This window comes from Terrapene carolina, unplaced genomic scaffold (genome assembly GCF_002925995.2).
Source record: "Terrapene carolina triunguis isolate 2854851 unplaced genomic scaffold, T_m_triunguis-2.0 Scaffold42, whole genome shotgun sequence".
Taxonomy (NCBI): domain Eukaryota; kingdom Metazoa; phylum Chordata; order Testudines; family Emydidae; genus Terrapene; species Terrapene triunguis.
The window spans coordinates 13137684-13155488 of record NW_020664393.1 but is presented as its reverse complement, the minus strand read 5'-3'; the positions used below and the strand labels follow the sequence as shown (position 1 = coordinate 13155488).

Sequence of the window (17805 nt, the reverse complement as noted above, 5' to 3'; positions counted from 1 at the left end):
GCCAGCTGGGGTCCCAGCCACCGGCCCCGCTCAGCCTGCTGCCAACCTGGGGTTCTGGCTGCCGGCCCCGCTCAGGCCGCTGCCGGCCTAGGTGAACGGAACCCCAGGCTGGCAGCCGGCTGAGCAGGCTGGCGGCTTAAGATCAGCATTTTAATTTTAAATGAAGCTTCTTAAACATTTTGAAAACCTTGTTTACTTTACATACAACAGTAGTTTAGTTATATTATATATAGACTTATAGAGAGAGACCTTCTAAAAAAGGTTCAAATGTATTACCGGCACACGAAACCTTAAAGTGAATAAATGAACACTCGGCACTACACTTCTGAAAGGTTGCCGACCGCTGGTCTAGGCTCACTTGGTCCTCCCTCGCCATAGTGGGCTGGACTTGTTGACATCTTTTCCAGCCCTACATTTCCATAATTCTATGTTCAGTTTTACATGAAAATAAAGTTTAGTTCTTTCCCCATATTTACATTTTTACAGCACTAATGAATTCTTGAACAATACATCCACTATGATTAGAAAGCCATTGGATGAGTACTATTATATGTATCAAGATACATGGCAAGTGTTTTAGAACACTTCATAGAGGACTAACGTCATGGAAATTAATATTACTGACATGTAAAGTTTCTCATGTGCATATGAGTTTGCAGTGTTAGGGCCATAGTTAGTACTTGATTTAAATATGAAACACTATGAATTTAATCAAATCAAAGGCAAGCATACATTAAATATGGCAGTAAACTATTTTACTTGATCCTCTAAGCTCTGCCAGGGTACAGTGCTTACTACCATTAATAATGTTATTTATTTGAATGGGACTACTCAAATAGTAAGTATTATACCCGGTTATGTCTGCAGGAATGTGCACCATGTGAGCACTTTAACTCCTGTGATAAAGGTTTTTCCTTTTATGAACTGTTCATCATAACATCTTTGTTATTCTGTTTACAAGTTAATTGATAGAAAATGACTACCAATGTAATAAATTAGCCAAATTTAAAAGGTTTATCCAAAATTAATTGGATAAATCATAAATTAGTGCTACTGCATGCTTCTTCTCCAAAAAAAGAAAGGCACCCACTTTTATACACTGGCTAATGTTCTGTACACACACTGTTCGATCAGAAGATATATGAAACAACTTTCTGAAAACTGATGAGACGGTGAATGTATAATGAATGTTTTGACTTCACCACAAAAGGGAGAGGACATTGTTTTCTTTCTTTCTTTAACCAAAAATGACAACTGAAGATTTGTGGAGAGTCAGGTATGCCACATATCTTAAAGTTAGACAATTTAGTAAGTTCTACAAATGTTCAGATATTTTATTCACATATTTAAGTACACAGCATACACCGCAGATGCAAAAAACAAGATGGGTATGAAACAAGTGGTATCTTTATTCTGTAAAAAAAAATTACATTGTGAAGGTACTTAAGATATTGCCAAGTGATATAAAAACAGAGAGAAGAGAACAAAGTGAAATGTAAAAACTGATTTTTAATGTCCAGCCTGAAGTTAAGTCCTTATTTTCTTTAGCAATAAGATTTGGTACTGTCAGTCTACAAACAAAACTGTAAAAGAAAGAAGCATTTTAACATTGCAATATAAATCTAAAATTAACCCTTTTGATCATAGAAATACTTGATAGATGCAAGAGTAAGAGTACTGGTATTGAGCCAAACGGATGAAGAGAAGGGAGAAGGAATAACAATCAGCATTTAAATACATATTTGATTTATTTCCTGTTTATTGCAAATAATTAAAGAATTAGTATGTCACACGTTTTTGATTGCTTAGATCCATGATTCTGCAAGCACTTACAGGGATGAGTAATTTGACTGTAATTGAGCTATTCCCATGCATAAGTGTTTGTAGGATTGGACCTTCCTTTGCAGAATAGTTAATTAGGGAATTAATGTCCCAATGCTGTAATGAGCTCTGCATAGGTACAGGGTCTGACTGCACATTACTCCTGAGGGCATTCTGCACCAAAAAATAAAAAATTCTGCACACAGTATTTTAAAATTCTGAAAATTTTATTTGCCAAATAAATGTGGAGGCTCCAGCATGGCATTGGGGAGCACAGGCCACTGGCTGCACAGAGGTGGGAGATCACTGTGCAGCTTCCCTCTCCCCCACCCCGGGACACGGACACACCAGTGAGGCTGCACCCAACACTGACACACCGCAAGGACTGGGCCTGCCCCAGAACACCCCAGGGCCCTGCCCCTCCATGCCAGGTGCACCAGGTGTGGAGAGGCAGGCTCAGCAAGGCAGGATCCAAGTGTGGAGAGGATCCAGCTGTGGGTTGAGAAGGTTCTGTGTGGGGCAATCTGAGTGTGGGCAGCTCAGTGGGGGATCCGGGTGCAGGGGGGATCTGGATGCACAGGGGCTTGTTGGAAGGTTATGGGTGCAAAGGTAATGGGACTCTGCAGGGTGGTCCAGGTGAAGGTGGTTGAGGCTCAGTAGGGTGGGTGGAGTGAGGCTTGGCAGGAGGGTCTGGGTATGAGGGCGTCTGGATGCACGGGGGTTGGGTGAATGGGGGAGCAGCTCCCTGTACAGTGATCCCTTCTCCTGCAGCTGAGGAGCGATGGGTGCAGGAAGGGGGGGAGTTTGCAGAGCATGCAGCCAGGGGAGAAATCTGGGGGTGGGTCTGATACAGATACTGTGCAGGGGGAAGAGGAAGTCCCATCCTCTCCAACCCAGTCGGGACTAGCAGTCAAGCCCAGTGCAGGGTCGGAGCCACCAGCCGGGTCTTCCCCAGTCCCACCCCCTGTCCACAGTGATTTACCTGACGGCTGCCCTGGGCACCCAAAACATACTGCTGGGGAGGGTTGCATGACCGCTCTTATGGCTTCCCTTTGCTTCCCCCATCAGAAAGTTGTTTTTCTGCAGGGAAGCAAAGAAATCTGTGGGGTACACAAATTCTGCGCACGCGCAGTGGCACAGAATTCCCCTAGGAGTAGCACATAAAGCTCATTGCAATTTCAGGTTACACAATTCAGAAACCAGAGTTTAATACAACTGTAAACAATGGGGTTATAAATATGCACTATGATTTCATGTAAGAGTCTCCAAAAATAAATGTAATCAAAATAAATGCTTTCATAAGCAGGATGTGCAGTAATTTTTCTTTAAAAAACAATATTACTGCAGAATATTTTGTATTACAAACATAATAGAATAAAAATATGAAGTTGCAATAAATAGAAGAAACATTCTTAATTAGAATATATTATTGTATTTCTGTTCTATTATCAATACTTATATTTCCATTGACAATTTATATACAAGTTGTCATCCTAAGTGTAAACATACAGTTATAATTAGGCTAATTTATTGCATGTACAAAGTAAATTCTTAGGTTTTTTTTTTTTTTTTTTTTTTCAAAATATTGTGCAAAGAAAATAATTGCTCTTACAGGGACACCATCAATTTAAAAATTACACTGCTTTCTGAACATGGTCTTACCTACTATTGTAACAATTGCCACCTAAAATTACTATAACTGGAAAAAATTAGAGATTTTTTTTGTTTATTTTGTCCACTTAACAGCACTTTCAGTTTCCCATTGTTTGTCTGAGTCTTTTACACAGCAACAGGGGAAAGAATTTTTTTTTTTTTAAATATGTGTGAAAATGTCATTGCAAAACCACAAAAATAGACAGGGAGATTCAGATGCAGTAACAAACTACTTAACCACATCTTAAAAGCTGTTTAGATTGCAACTTGATGTTGTCCCTTTTGTATAGATTTATAAAACTATGTACAAACTTAGATATGGCAAGAAGCATGTCTAGAAATCAACTACCAGCTGGTGAAAAATGTATTTCACAGCTACTGCTATATCAACAAAAAGCTGTTTCATGAGACCATTGCACAACTGTGTGGTAAATTGTTAAATATCCAAACACCTGTTTTCTAATCTTTACATTTGCTGTAGGTCTCCTCCATCTGCCCTCCCCATCCTCTATACATCATTCCAGGTGGGATTTCCTTTTCAGAAATAAGTTTTTAATAGTTTCAACAGCTTAGTTTCTGTTGTTAAAATCTTATTTGAGCAGTTAGAGTTTTTTTCTCTAGTAGACATAGGCACATTAATCTCTTTAGCATTTAAAATGTCAGTTTGTAGTATTATTTGAATATAAAGTCCATAGGAGAAGAAAATGGTGACAAAGATATACAAGACATCTCAAACTTCTGATGACTTCATAAACCATTGTTATACTTGCCAACATTTGAAATCCACAAACAGGGACATTTGGGAAGAAAAAACAGGTTTACTTTATGGAAAAAAACAGGATTAAAAATTCTGGAGGTGGCCAGTGGTAACCAATTTTTGCAAAATATAGGGACTGTACCTTCTAAACAGGGATAGTTACCATGCACACACACTCACACCTGCCAACAGTCCCATTTTGGACAGAACTTTTTGCCTGTCCCACATGCTGGGATTCCTCCACACCATCAAGTTCCTGCAGCTGGCCAGCAAAGGAGTTGCTCAGTGGCCATTACTTGCTTCTCTATCTTCTCAGGCCTTTCTGCAACCCATATTGCATTCCACAGAAAGGCAGTATGAGTAGCAGGTCTGTAAGTTGAGCACCTTACCAAAGGCTCCAGTAGATCAAGAAATGTGGATGGTAGTGAGAAGAGATAAAAGAGGGGTGACTGACAGACAAATTCCAGAGGCTGGGAGAACATCAGGGATAACCAAAAGTAGGGGTAAGGAAGGGAAAGATTGGTGTCAGAGTGAGAGGAGAAGGAGACATCGCAAGGAGGGATGGGAAAGGGTAAGATGGGATAGATGGAAGAGGACTGTTCCCCTACAAAGACTGCAGAGGAATCCTGCCCCTAACAACTCCAGGTGCAATAGCAGGCTATATTACCTCTTGTATCTGCAAGAATATAACAGTAAGGCATAGTTATGATCTACCCTTGAAAGTTTGGTTACATGGAGGAGGACCATAGGCCCCGGAAGGAGACTTCATTATTTTGGAAAAGTATATAGGTGCGGGAACTAGGGGTGCAGAACCACCCCTTGGCTTGAAGTAGTAATAACAACCCAAATACATGGTTTCTACCTTCAGCACCCCCACTATAAAAATTGTTCTAGGATGCTTATCCAAATGCTGAATCTTTGGGGGCTTTGAAAATGCATCAGTTGCAACCTCATGATACAGCACAAAGTGGTAGGTAGGAAAAGGCAGGAGCATTTTCACACTAGCCTAACTAACATGCAACAGAATGCACACAGAATCCTGAGGCAGCTGGAGGAACCTAGTAGCTCCCAGATTATCCAGTTTATCTGAAAAAAGTGTCCTTAGAAAAATGTTTCAAATCTTAGCAAGTATGGGATACTACGTGACTAGAACCTTTGGAAGTCTGTGTCATCTTCTCTCTCAATTCCTGATGCAGAATGTGTGTAGCTGTGGAGCTATTAATAGACTTTTGTTTGGAGTAAGAAACAGAGTAAGGTTTACTGTGGGAAAACTATTGCCCTAAGTAGTTAAAAAGTTATTGAAGGAGGCATAAGGCTTGAAGTCTGTGGCCTCATTTTACCAAAATAATTCTCCATATAAAGCTATAAATCCATTGCAGAGTATGTTTTCTGAACTTTCAAATTAATTTTTGCTCCATATTTGCTGTAGCTTCCGCCACACACTGCTAGTGTTTTTTGTGTTTTAGCTCATGTCGCTTTTACTGCCAATACCAGAACTCCAGCAGGGAGAGCAATAAGCATCTTGGATAGATGTACTACTTATAATATTAGGATTAGATTCTGTTTTCATATCATTTCACTTTATTTTTTTGCATCTTTCTTGCTGACAAGCCTATAAAGCAGCATAAAAGCAAGGAAATGTGTGCCTGAGCCCTAATGGGCAAGTTGTCCCTCTTCTGCCACGGCTGCAGCAGGATCCCTGGCAGAAGAACCCAGGCATTTCTATTGCCTTGGGGGCAGAATTTGGACAGGCCACCCAGTGGGTGCAAACTGATTGGAGAGGAGCAGAGGCCAGCTCTGTGAGGACTCCATGACCTCATGCAAAGTGATCTCCTTGGGGCTGACTGGGCCAAGAAAATCTCTGCTGTTGGATCCTTCAGTCTTGCATCCCACAGAGTAGTGCTAGGCTGAACATCTGGCCAGTTAACAGAGATTTATGTATGTAAATTCAGTGGTTCTAATACTGGACCATTGGTGTGTGTTCTGTGGAGCAGATTCTGTCACAGTGGTGAAACTTCTCTGTCAGCATTCCAGTGACATGTTTGTTGGGAGTCCCATCCACATTAATCTTATGAGTTTCAACTAACTATATAGAAACAGAAGGGGGGGGGGGAAAGAGAGAAAAGAACACCTCTCTGCACCCTGTGTGGCTTTATCTAGATTAGGAAAAGTGGTCAAGGTAACTAATATGTTAGTTAACTCCAACCTCCCCATGACCTTTTCCCTAGTGTAGACCAAGGTCAAGACTTTTTACCTCACTTAGGTGGTTGAGGTTGACCCTTAGGCTCCCACAAGGGTTGACCGAGACCAGCTAAACTGAGGTAAGAGGCATTAATTTGAATCTACTCTGGGGGAAATGTCTGGGTTAGCCAACATATATTAGCTAACCCTGCTGTAACCTCAACTTCTTCTAAACAAAGGTATGACCAACTAGCTGCAACTAGCCATTAGCTCCCCTGTATCTGCTATAGAGCCCACAGGCTCTAAGACATTTATGCCTGCTTACCTCCTGCCCTCCCACATTGGAGTTTTGCCAGGTGGATCAACATGGCAGCGTGTGCTGCCATGGAACACTGTGCTGCAGCATGTGGAATATGGAGTCCCCCTGTGCAGCCTCTGCTCCTTACTTCTGAGCTAGGTAACTATGGTAGCTCCTGCTGCTTTTCACACCTTGAATCCCTGGGGTAAGAGGTGGGATGTGGCTATCAGTAAGCTGCAGGCTGCTTTAATTGCAGCACTGGAAGTTCAGAGTTCCGCAGTAGGGAATGCTGGGGTGAGGAGGACTGGCACTTAATTTTCACCATGAAACTAAATGTTTCTACTGTTGAAACAGTAAACAGAAACAAACACAAAGCTTTTTATTTACCAAATAAACCGGCAGTTGTGACAGATGGGTTGCAAGCTAAACAGAAATTAGTTATGAGTTAGCTAACTTCAATAAATTATCAGATTACCTAAAAATTAAAATAACCCATTTAATTATAAGGCCGAAGACTGACAGAAATGATAGTCTACTACATTTGGGACAGAAATAATGGGGCTGCCAAGAAAAATAAGTGCTGACATTGTGGCAGACACAATACCCTAGGCAGCTAGAGTATTAGGGATAAATTCTGCCAATGGACCTCCTCACCTTCTCCACTGACTTCAAAGGTTGTTGCTTGTACCTATTTGAGGGCAGAATTTGTCATCTACTGTCCAACTCTCACACACTGCAAAAATAATTTGTCATTTATTACTTCTGTGAGAAAAGTAATCAGCAACAGACAAACACATTTGTTTTTAGAACCAATAATTAGTAACAGAATTACCCAGTTGTGCTTGAATAACTCTGTATATATATATATATATATATATAAATATATATATATATATATATATACACACACACAAGCTCACTATGTACTGTACATGTGTAATCACAACCAATGTATAGCAGTTTTGAGTTTTTACTAAAATACAGAACTATTTGAATAAATACAATGGCTATATATTAAATCAGTAGACTTACAAATGACAGACTTACGGCAAGGTTATTCCACAGGTACTAAAAGGGTAGAAAATTCCTATAATAATGCCATTCAGAGATGGCTCAGAGCAAATGTATCAAACCTAACTGGGTTTTTGAGAGAATCCAAACCCTAAATATTCTATTTGCCATCAGGAAGCATGAACTGGTAGATGCTATATTTTTAAGTTTTCCCAGTAGTACATCAGGAAATTACACTGCAGCATTAGCCAATCAATGTTGTCCAATGTCATCATTCCATTCTGGAAGCACTGCTTTCCAGATAATAAGTCTGGAAATATACCATGATGCAAATTTGTTTGTAGAAATCTTAAGACAAAATATCTAACCCAGCAATTTGTATGATCTGAACTAAATCTCACAGAAGATGAGTAATTTTGCATTATTACTGTCCATCGGGATTCCAGGCACTTAACATTACCAATGTCATTTTCATTCTTAACTGGTTTAAAATCATGGGTGAGATCCTGGCTCCACTGAATTCAATGGCAAAACTCCCATTGATTTCAACAGGGCCAGGATTTCATCCTGTGTGTCATTTACTCTCTCTTTCGCTGATACAGGGAGTTCAGGAATTTTAATGTTTGGCAAAATGTACATTTTTAAGCTAGTGTTGGGGTGTTGATAATCAGCTTGATTGAAGTTCAGGGTCAAAGTATGGTATGTTTTCTATTAAAGGGCAGATTAAGGCACAATATTTACAGGTACTGCAACCACTGCAGCATTTAAGTAAGATAGACCAAATAACCATTACCATTTTTCAAATTAAACCGGTAAACACTCTTACAATATTCTTTCATAAAACAGCAGATAAGCTTGTGAATTTAGTACTCTTGATTCTGGAACCATCTGTACATGGACATCACTAACATACACCCACTGTCCTGCTGATGCTCCCACAGTTTCCTTTAAACCTGAAATGCAAATGCAAAGAGTTACTATTCACCGGCTTATACCTTTACTATCAAATGGCACACTGGTGCTTCACAGAAGAGGTGGGAAAATACCTTTGAACACCTCAGTTATTCATGATTTAGAAACATATGTAATATTTGTTTACACTGAATAAGTTGAAGTTTTTTGTTTTGTTTTTTACTTTGTAACCAAATAAATATGTATTGGAAAAATGTCATAATGAGAGGAGCAGGTAAAAGGTAATATTTATATAGAATATGACCATTGTTTTATGCCATTCACAAAAATCGTATTTACACTGGATAACTGTCATATTTTTTTTTTTGCCATGTCTTTTCTCAAAAAGCGGCTTGTCCTCCATTGTGGTTTTTTTGAATTACATTGATAATGTCTAGTACACAGGATCAATTCTGAGATGGAAAAAGGAATATTTCAGCAGTTATTTAATAGCAATTTAAAAACACTACAAGGATCCACTGGGCTCCTGTGAACTTTCAAAGAGAACCAAGTGACTAGTGGAGACTTAAGTTTTCTTTTAAGAAGTCAATACATCTCTAGTCCTTTTCCTTGTACAGAGATGGGCTTCTAATATAAAATGATTGCTAGCAAGGACTGGCAGTTTTTTTTCTAAAATGAAAAAAAGTTACAGACTGCCACCCCCCCCCCCCCATCAGCCCAATTCTCCTGCCCAATAATCACCCAGCCATTATTTGGCAGAGCTCCTGGCATCTTCTCCTTCCCTCCATTATTTCATAGGATGCCACTTCAAACTCCAGTAGAGTCACCAGGAGAAATTTTCAATCCTCCATGAAATAGTATTTCTTACTTTTCATACTAAACCAGAGTATTTGGTATTTTTTGCATACTGACACTGTGCCTAGCATAGTATAAGACTCAAAATGGAACAGCTTCTGTTTCAAATAACTTTCAATCTAAGGGTATGTCTACACTACGAGGGTAGTTCGATTTTACTTAAATCGAATATGTGGAATCGATATTGCAAAGTCGAACGTGTGTGTCCACACTAAGGAGAGTAATTCGACTTTGTGAGTCCACACTAACGGGGCGAGCGTCGATATTGGAAGCGGTGCACTGTGGGCAGCTATCCCACAGTTCCCGCAGTCCCCGCTGCCCATCGGAATTCTGGGTCGAGCCGCCAATGCCTTCTGGGTAAAAAAATGTGTCGTCATCCGTCCGTCACTAACGCCCTCCCTCCCTCCATGAAAGCGCCGGCGGGAAATCAGTTCGCGCACTTTTCTGGTCAGTGACAGCGCGGACGCCACAGCACTGCGATCATGGATCACGCTGCGACCATCGCTGCAGTTGTGGCCGTTCTCAACACCTCGCAGCTTATCATACACCTTTCCCTGAGGCAGATGCAGAGTAATCAGGCGAGGAGGCTACGACACCGCCGTGATGGCCTGAAGTCGGAGAGTAGCACAGAGCTGTCAGAAACCACGAGCCCCAGCGCCCAGGACATCATGGTGGCAATGGGTCATGTGGATATTGTGGAACGGCGATTCTGGGCCCGGGAAACAAGCACGGACTGGTGGGACCGCATAGTGCTTCAGGTCTGGGATGAATCCCAGTGGCTGCGAAACTTTCGCATGCGGAAGGGGACTTTCCTCGAACTTTGTGAGTTGCTGTCCCCTGCCCTGAAGCGCCAGAATACCAGGATGAGAGCAGCCCTCACAGTTGAGAAGCGAGTGGCCATAGCCCTCTGGAAGCTTGCAACGCCGGACAGCTACCGGTCAGTCGCGAACCACTTTGGTGTGGGCAAATCTACCGTGGGGGTTGTTGTGATGCAAGTAGCCAACGCAATCGTGAAGGTACTGCTCTCAAAGGTAGTGACCCTGGGAAACGCGCAGGTCATCATAGATGGCTTTGCCGCGATGGGATTCCCAAACTGCGGTGGGGCTATCGTTGGGACTCACATCCCTATCCTGGGACCGGACCACCAGGCCAGCCAGTACATCAACAGAAAGGGCTACTTTTCAATGGTGCTGCAAGCACTGGTGGACCATCGGGGACGTTTTACAAACATCGTCGGATGGCCGGGCAAGGTTCATGACGCTCGCGTGTTCAGGAACTCTGGTCTGTTTAGACGGCTGCAGGAAGGTATTTACTTCCCAGACCACAAAATAACTCTTGGGGATGTGGAGATGCCTACAGTCATCCTCGGGGACCCAGCCTACCCGCTAATGCCCTGGCTCATGAAGCCCTATACTGGCGCCCTGGACACAGAAAAAGAACTGTTCAACTACCGGCTGAGCAAGTGCAGAATGGTGGTGGAGTGTGCTTTTGGCCGTCTCAAAGGGAGATGGAGAAGCTTACTGACTCGCTGTGATCTCAGCGAAACCAATATCCCCATTGTTATAGCAGCTTGCTGTGTGCTCCACAATCTCTGTGAGAGCAAGGGGGAGACCTTTATGGCGGGGTGGGAGGTAGAGGCAAATAGCCTGGCTGCTGATTACGTCCAGCCAGACAGCCGGGCGATTAGAAGATCCCAGCGGGACGCCCTGTGCATCCGGGAGGCTTTGAAAGCTAGGTTCCTGAGTGAGCAGGGAAACCTGTGACTTTTCAGTTTGTGGACAGAAAAGCTGAACCTGCCCCCGTTTCTTTACCCAGTTCATTTTGACTATCTTCTCCAGTTACATACCCCCTTCACCCCCTTCCCCTTCCCAAAAAATAAAATCAGTTCTATTTTGTTAATGAACACCGTTGTCTGTATTGCTGTTTTCGCGGGAATGTTTTAAACCGGGGACGCAGACTGTGGCGGGGGGCGAGTTTAGTGTTCTGATGCAAATGATGCTTCTAAACTCCCGGAATGACAGGCTCCGCACTGGTGCACTGGTTATTTCAATGGAGCCTGCCAGCACTCCTGGGGGGGACTGCGTGTATGTGTCGGCTATGTGACTTTCTGGCAGGGGGGGTAGGGTTACAGATCCCCTGCTGCGTGGATCTGTGAGCCAGGATAAGGACCGCTGCATAAGATCTGTAACTGCCCTCCACCGCCACAAAGTCACAGAGCAACCCCCCCCTCCCCCCCCCAGAACATGAAAACCACCTCCAAGACTGATCAGGGTAACCAGTGACTGCACTGTGTATGTGACCTGATGCTGGACCTGACCCCGCCTCTGTACCCTGCTAAAGGTAACTGTCCTGTCCAATTACCAAGCCCCTTTCCCCCCTTCAGACACACTCTCCTCCAAAAGAACAGGATGGAAACAGTAATGAACAGGAACAAATATTTTATTATGAACCACACATGAAACGTGGGGGGTGAAACTTGGACGGGGGCTTGTGTGAGGTGGGTAGGAAAGGACTTTTCAAATTTTGGGGAATGAGAGCCTTCTAGTGCTAGAGCAGTCTGCAGGGGTTGACTGAAAGTTTTAACGGCCCTTGCCGCCCCTCCTTCTTTGGACTTTGGGTGAGGGTGGTGTGGGACTTGGTGGCGGGGGAGGGCGGTTAGAGATAGACTGCAGCGGGGCTCTGTCCTCCTGCCTCCGGTCTTGCAGAACATCCACAAGGCGCCGGAGCGTGTCCGTTTGCTCCCTCATTAGTCCAAGCAGCTTTTCAGTAGCCTGTTGGTCCTCCTGCCGCCACCTCTCCTCCCGTTCCATGACTGCTCGGTGCATTTGTGACAAGTTCTCCCTCCACTGTGTCTGCTGGGCTGCCTGGGCTCGGGAGCAGCCCATTAGTTCTGAGAACATGTCTTCACGCGTCTTCTTCCTCCGCCTAATCTGCGCTAGCCTCTGGGAGTGTGATGACAGGCTGGGTTGGGAGACAGTCGCAGATGTGTCTGTGTGAATTGTAAAAAGGGAGTGAATTCCTGAGACAGATAAATGAAATTGTACACAAAGAACCTAGTCTTTCTCTGTGAACAAGACCATGCACTGCACCTCTCACATGCGCACTCAGGACAAGGTCGAATTTTCGGCCCTCGCCTTCAGTGCCTGTGGACTTGCGGTGGTCTTGGAGTGATCTGAGAAGCGTGGCTGGAGACCTGAACTTCTGTAGCGGGCAATCATGGTAAGCCGTAGACTTGTGGCTGCTTAAAACTCTATTAGTAGCACTGGCCTCCTTTCACATTGAAAGCAATGCCAGTCTCTGCTGCCAGCAATCAGGACAGCATCAACTCTGCCCCTGTCCCACCCCCTCGCGGCTGTCCCAGGGAAAGATCCCTGTATGCTGCCCCTGTCCCTCCACCGCGTGGCTGTAAAGCAGTCCCAATACTAACATTCCCCTCCCTAATTCAAAGCAGGGCGTCATGAGCGACATCACCCTCCTGAGGATCTCGGACACCCAGAAGGAACGCATGCTTAGGGAAAGCATGCAGAAACCTGGGCCGTATGCTGCCATGCTCTGCCGTGCGATGATCCCGGAGTACTTGATTGTGGCGTGGTGGGGACACGTGTGCTACCACGGAGGGCCCAGTAAGATCGCCCTACCCAGGAACCTGATAAACAGGCTCGAACTGTACCTGCATGAGACATACGAGGAGTTCTCCTATGAGGATTTCTCCTCTATCCCCGGCCATATTGACCGCATTTTCGCCTAGGTGCACTGGGACTAAAGAGTGGAGCGTCTTGGGCTGCATAATCATGAATAACCGGACATTGTAAAAAATTTTTTAAATAGTTGGGACTAAATAGTGAAGAGCCCAAGTCAGAAAAATCATGAGAAACCCTTTGTTGATATTGTAAATATTCCAGTTTTGTAGCAGATAAATGTTTATATGTTTAAAGCACTTTAGGAAATTAGCCATTTTAAATATTGTCAATACTTCAGTTCTGTTAAAAATAAATGTTTACAGCACTTACTGCTTGATCCTTCCCCTGATTCAGTGTCCGGGGTAAGGGATGGGGACGGTTGGTAGGGGATCTCGGTAAGGGTGATGAAGAGCTCCTGGCTGTCGGGGAAATCAGCGGTGCCAGCGCTGTCGACTGCCTCGTCCTCCTCATCTCCTTCTTCATCTTCCCCGTCCGCTAACATGTCCGACGAGGAACCGGCCGCGGACAATATCCCATCCTCAGAGTTCACGGTCACGGGTGGGGTAGTGGTGGCGGCCGCACCTAGGATGGAATGCAGTGCCTTGTAGAAACGGGATGTGTGTGGCTGGGATCCGGAGCGTCCGTTTGCCTCTTTGGTTTTTTGGTAGCCTTGTCTCAGCTCCTTGATTTTCACGCGGCACTGCGTTGCATCCCGGCTGTATCCTCTCTCTGCCATGGCTTTCGAGATCTTCTCGTAGATCTTTGCATTCCTTCTTTTGGAGCGCAGCTCTGAAAAGCACGGACTCATCGCCCCACACAGCGATGAGATCCAAGACTTCCCGATCAGTCCATGCTGGGGCCCTCTTTCTATTAGATTGCACGGCCATCTCTGCTGGAGAGCTCTGCATCGTTGCCACTGCTGCTGAGCTCGCCACGATGTCCAAACAGGAACTGAGATTCAAACTGCCCAGACAGGAAAATGAATTCAAATTTTCCCGGGGTGTGGCTGGTCAGAGCATCCGAGCTCGGACTGCTGTCCAGAGCGTCAACAGAGTGGTGCACTGTGGGATAGCTCCTGGAGCTATTAGCGTCGATTTCCATCCACACCTAGCCTAATTCGATATGGCCATTTCGAATTTAGCGCTACTCCTCTCGTTGGGGAGGAGTACAGAAGTCGAATTTAAGAGAGCTCTATGTCGATCTAAATAGCTTCGTGGTGTGGACGGGTGCAGGGTTAATTCGATGTAACGGCGCTAAATTCGACATAAAAGCCTAGTGTAGACCAGGCCTAAGAGACACAGAAGAGACAAGATCCCCAGAGAAGGAAATAACTTGTTTTAAAAACTGTTACTGACTCACTTCTTGCAGGCACTGGGAAAGAAGTGAGCCTTTAGGAGAGACTTCAGTGAAGACAGGAAGATGACTTGGTATTCCACAGGTAGAGAGTAGGTGGCATAGAAATTAGTGTTTATATATTGGGTTTACTAAAACAAAAATTAACAACTTGTGTGGCACTGCAAATTAGGAGAAGATTCAAGGCCAAAGTGTTTACTCAATATAAGTACAGTGACTGGAGGAGTGGTACCAATGATCAATTTTGTTTCCTTACAAAGGGAGAAGGGTTTGTCGGACATACCTTGAACATTTTTATTGCTAGCAATGTGCTCCAATAATTTCTTGGAAGGTGTTCTGACTTTCACATATGCTGCATAGTGACCGCCTCGCATTGAGCCACTGTGCTCCACTATTCCATAAAGAGCGTACAGAACTCTTGCTCCATCTGTAACATTCTTATTCACAAAATCACAGAAAATAAAGATGAATTGTATCATTTCATAGTGGATTTTTGTAACAATATGTATGTTAACACATTTCAAATATTACAACAATAAAGGGAGCAAATAGGGGATAAGTACTGTAGTTTGTTAAGTATGTTTTGCAATGCTGAAGTAACTTGAGAAAGAAGTGAAGACTGTTATTCAGAGTTCAATAACTAAATCCAGTTTTGTTGGAAGCACTGATAATTAGCTGTAATGCTATTGTGTTCATTTTAAAACATTAAGTGGGACAGATCCTCCTCAACTGATTTCAATGGAGCTATGCCAGTTTACACCAGTTGAAGAACTGATCCTAGATTACTGCTTGAACACATTCATTTGTAATTTCTTTGGGGTGAAAATCAGAGTTTAACTCGTATCCATAGCTGCAAAAGTTACACTACAATAAATTAATGCTTTAAAATAAAGACTCTAAAATGTATTCTTAATATACTGTACCTTGCAGGAAGCGGAACAAAATGGTGCTAAGTCTAAAATCAGTGGGAAATCCACATGTCTATTTACTTTCCGGAGACTCAAACCAGCCTTCAAGAGAAAATAAGAGTATGAAAGAAACATTTTTACATAGCTGCCTTTTAAATCTAAGTGTATTGCTTCAGTACTAAAATAACCTGATAAGACAAAACAGAATACAAAATCTGTAATGAATGTGGATAAAACACATTTTCTATACATTTGTTTTTCATCTCTTCAACATTACATACAAAAAAAACCTATGGTACAGAAAAGTTATTTTGGTTTCCTGTGCAACCTGAATTCTGCCCCTTTGTGTGACCATTCTGTGCAATGGAGACAGGGTACCATGGAAAAAGTAGAATGTGAATAAATGATATTTATTCTTAAACACCATCATACTGCATATTGTGACAAAGTTCCTCCTCTATCTTGGTGGGTCCTGCGCTTATTGGCGGATTTTCTTGCCTCAGATTCACCATGTGGGTTGGGGAACATTCGGAGTGTATGCCATATGCCTTGCTTCTATTACAAGTGTGGCAACAACAATAGGGAGACGGGACTATACAAAATGAGAGGTATAGGGGACTATATTGTAGGTAGTATTGGTGCTGGAGCTTTAAACTCATTTGATATTGAGACGTTACAAGGGAAAATGTCAGCTTTGAGTAAGATTTTGGGGGTTATACAGACACATGACACAAAATTTTGGTGCATTATCGGAACAAGTAATAAGAAGTGTGGAACTCCAATTGAAACAAGCCCAAGCCTTGAAAATGTCTCTAAATGTAAATCTGTTTGGTGTGTCTGAGATTGACAATAAAACTGTACTAGCAACACGATGTGTACAGATGCAAACTTATGGGATACAATACATAGAGAGAATGGTTAATCTGTTAAGTAATGGGCAATGGCCTTTTGAGTGGTTCAAAGAGCCTCATATATGGAATCAACGAATTGCAGGATGGAAGAAATATATGGAGTTTAATTGGGATCAAGCCACTCTGAGGGGAGACTGGAAAGGCAGAATGCTGTTACACAACACAGGGAAGCAAAGAAAAGCACCAATGGCCTGGCTGTGGCCAAAAATTATTAATGAAGAGTTATGGTCATCCCGTAGGGAGACCTCTATTGCGGGTCTAATATCTCCGAAACAAAATTTGAGGGATTTGCAAGACATTTTGATAAAATTTGGTTTTGTTCTAATTTGTAATGAAACCAAATTCCAAAATACCGATACTTCTCAAGAACTGAGAATCCTGAGTTTTGGCCAGCTCTGCCTCCCCTTAACCCAGTTTCCATCTTTCACACATGGGGCTCCCCCAACATCTCCAACCTGGCTCTTCCTGTGGTCTACTGAGGGAAGTGAGGCATCTCCCAAAACTGTCTCCCCCATTCATTGAATGAACCAACAATATGCCCCAAGTAGAGTCTGAATTAATAGATGCAGTATTAGCAGCTAGTGCTCAAACCCACAGCCCTATGCTGCAGACTGCTGTCTCTCTTCAGTAGTCAACTAACATGGCCAGAATAACATGGCAGTAGCCAAGAGGTTGCTGCCACTGTACCTTCTTTCTTAAATAAGAGGAAAAAAAAGCAGTCCTACGAAAAACCCTTAGCATACCCCAGTGTGAAAGCCACTTCTGTACATCTCTACTAGGTATAGACAGTCTGTTACAACAAGTTCTTTTAATGAGTGAATTTTAAAAGAACAGATTTTTTTACTTTTACCTGGTGGAATCTTTTCAGATGGAGAACAAGAATGGCAGGAACCGCAGAAATCAGCAGTTGCTTCCGGGCATTAGTGTATAAGCCATCGGTTTTCTTTTCTGTGCAGCACATAGTAGAAGAATTATAAAACAATCCAATAATTTATAAATATCAAAGTGATCACACAGACTATTTAAAACTATTGAAAGGCACGTGCACAGAGAGAAATCTAGTTTCTAATGTTCTTTTTTAATCAGTTCAACATGTTTCACTGTTTACAGCCAGCAAAAATACTTTCTGTATGTGATACTCACTTAGTGAATTTAGGAACATAACACCAAGAAACAACAAGTGGAATTTTTGGTGGGAATGGCAGTGAAAGGAAGAACATTTTCTGTTTTGTATTATTTTAACACATGACCTTATCCACTCTTGGCCACTATTATGATCTCTCATCACACAAGTTAGCAAAGAAACACCATTCACCTCTGTTCTATAGATCAGCAATCAATGGCTCAGACACTTGCTCAGAAGAGACACTGACATGTCAGTGGTAAAAGCTGAGCATTTTAATACTGGTCTTGAATTTAGTTCTTATATTCATAAATACTGGTGTTGACAAGACTAAGGTTCTGA

The 17805-nt window shown here is 42.9% G+C and overlaps 1 protein-coding gene across 3 annotated transcripts in view; it reads right to left on the bottom strand.

Annotated features, from left to right (window-relative positions):
* Positions 1-7664: 7664 nt before the first annotated feature.
* USP45 (ubiquitin specific peptidase 45) overlaps positions 7665-17805 on the bottom strand; it is an 85871-nt gene continuing 75730 nt past the window's right edge. For all 3 annotated transcript variants that reach the window (XM_024198422.2, XM_024198424.2, XM_024198425.2), the window contains 4 exons: positions 17191-17288; positions 15445-15531; positions 14805-14958; positions 7665-8674 (listed from right to left, as the gene is read on the bottom strand). In XM_024198422.2, coding sequence (XP_024054190.1) covers positions 8544-8674; positions 14805-14958; positions 15445-15531; positions 17191-17288 — 470 coding nt within the window. In that variant the 3' untranslated portion in view covers positions 7665-8543. The remainder of the gene's footprint in view (positions 8675-14804; positions 14959-15444; positions 15532-17190; positions 17289-17805) is intronic.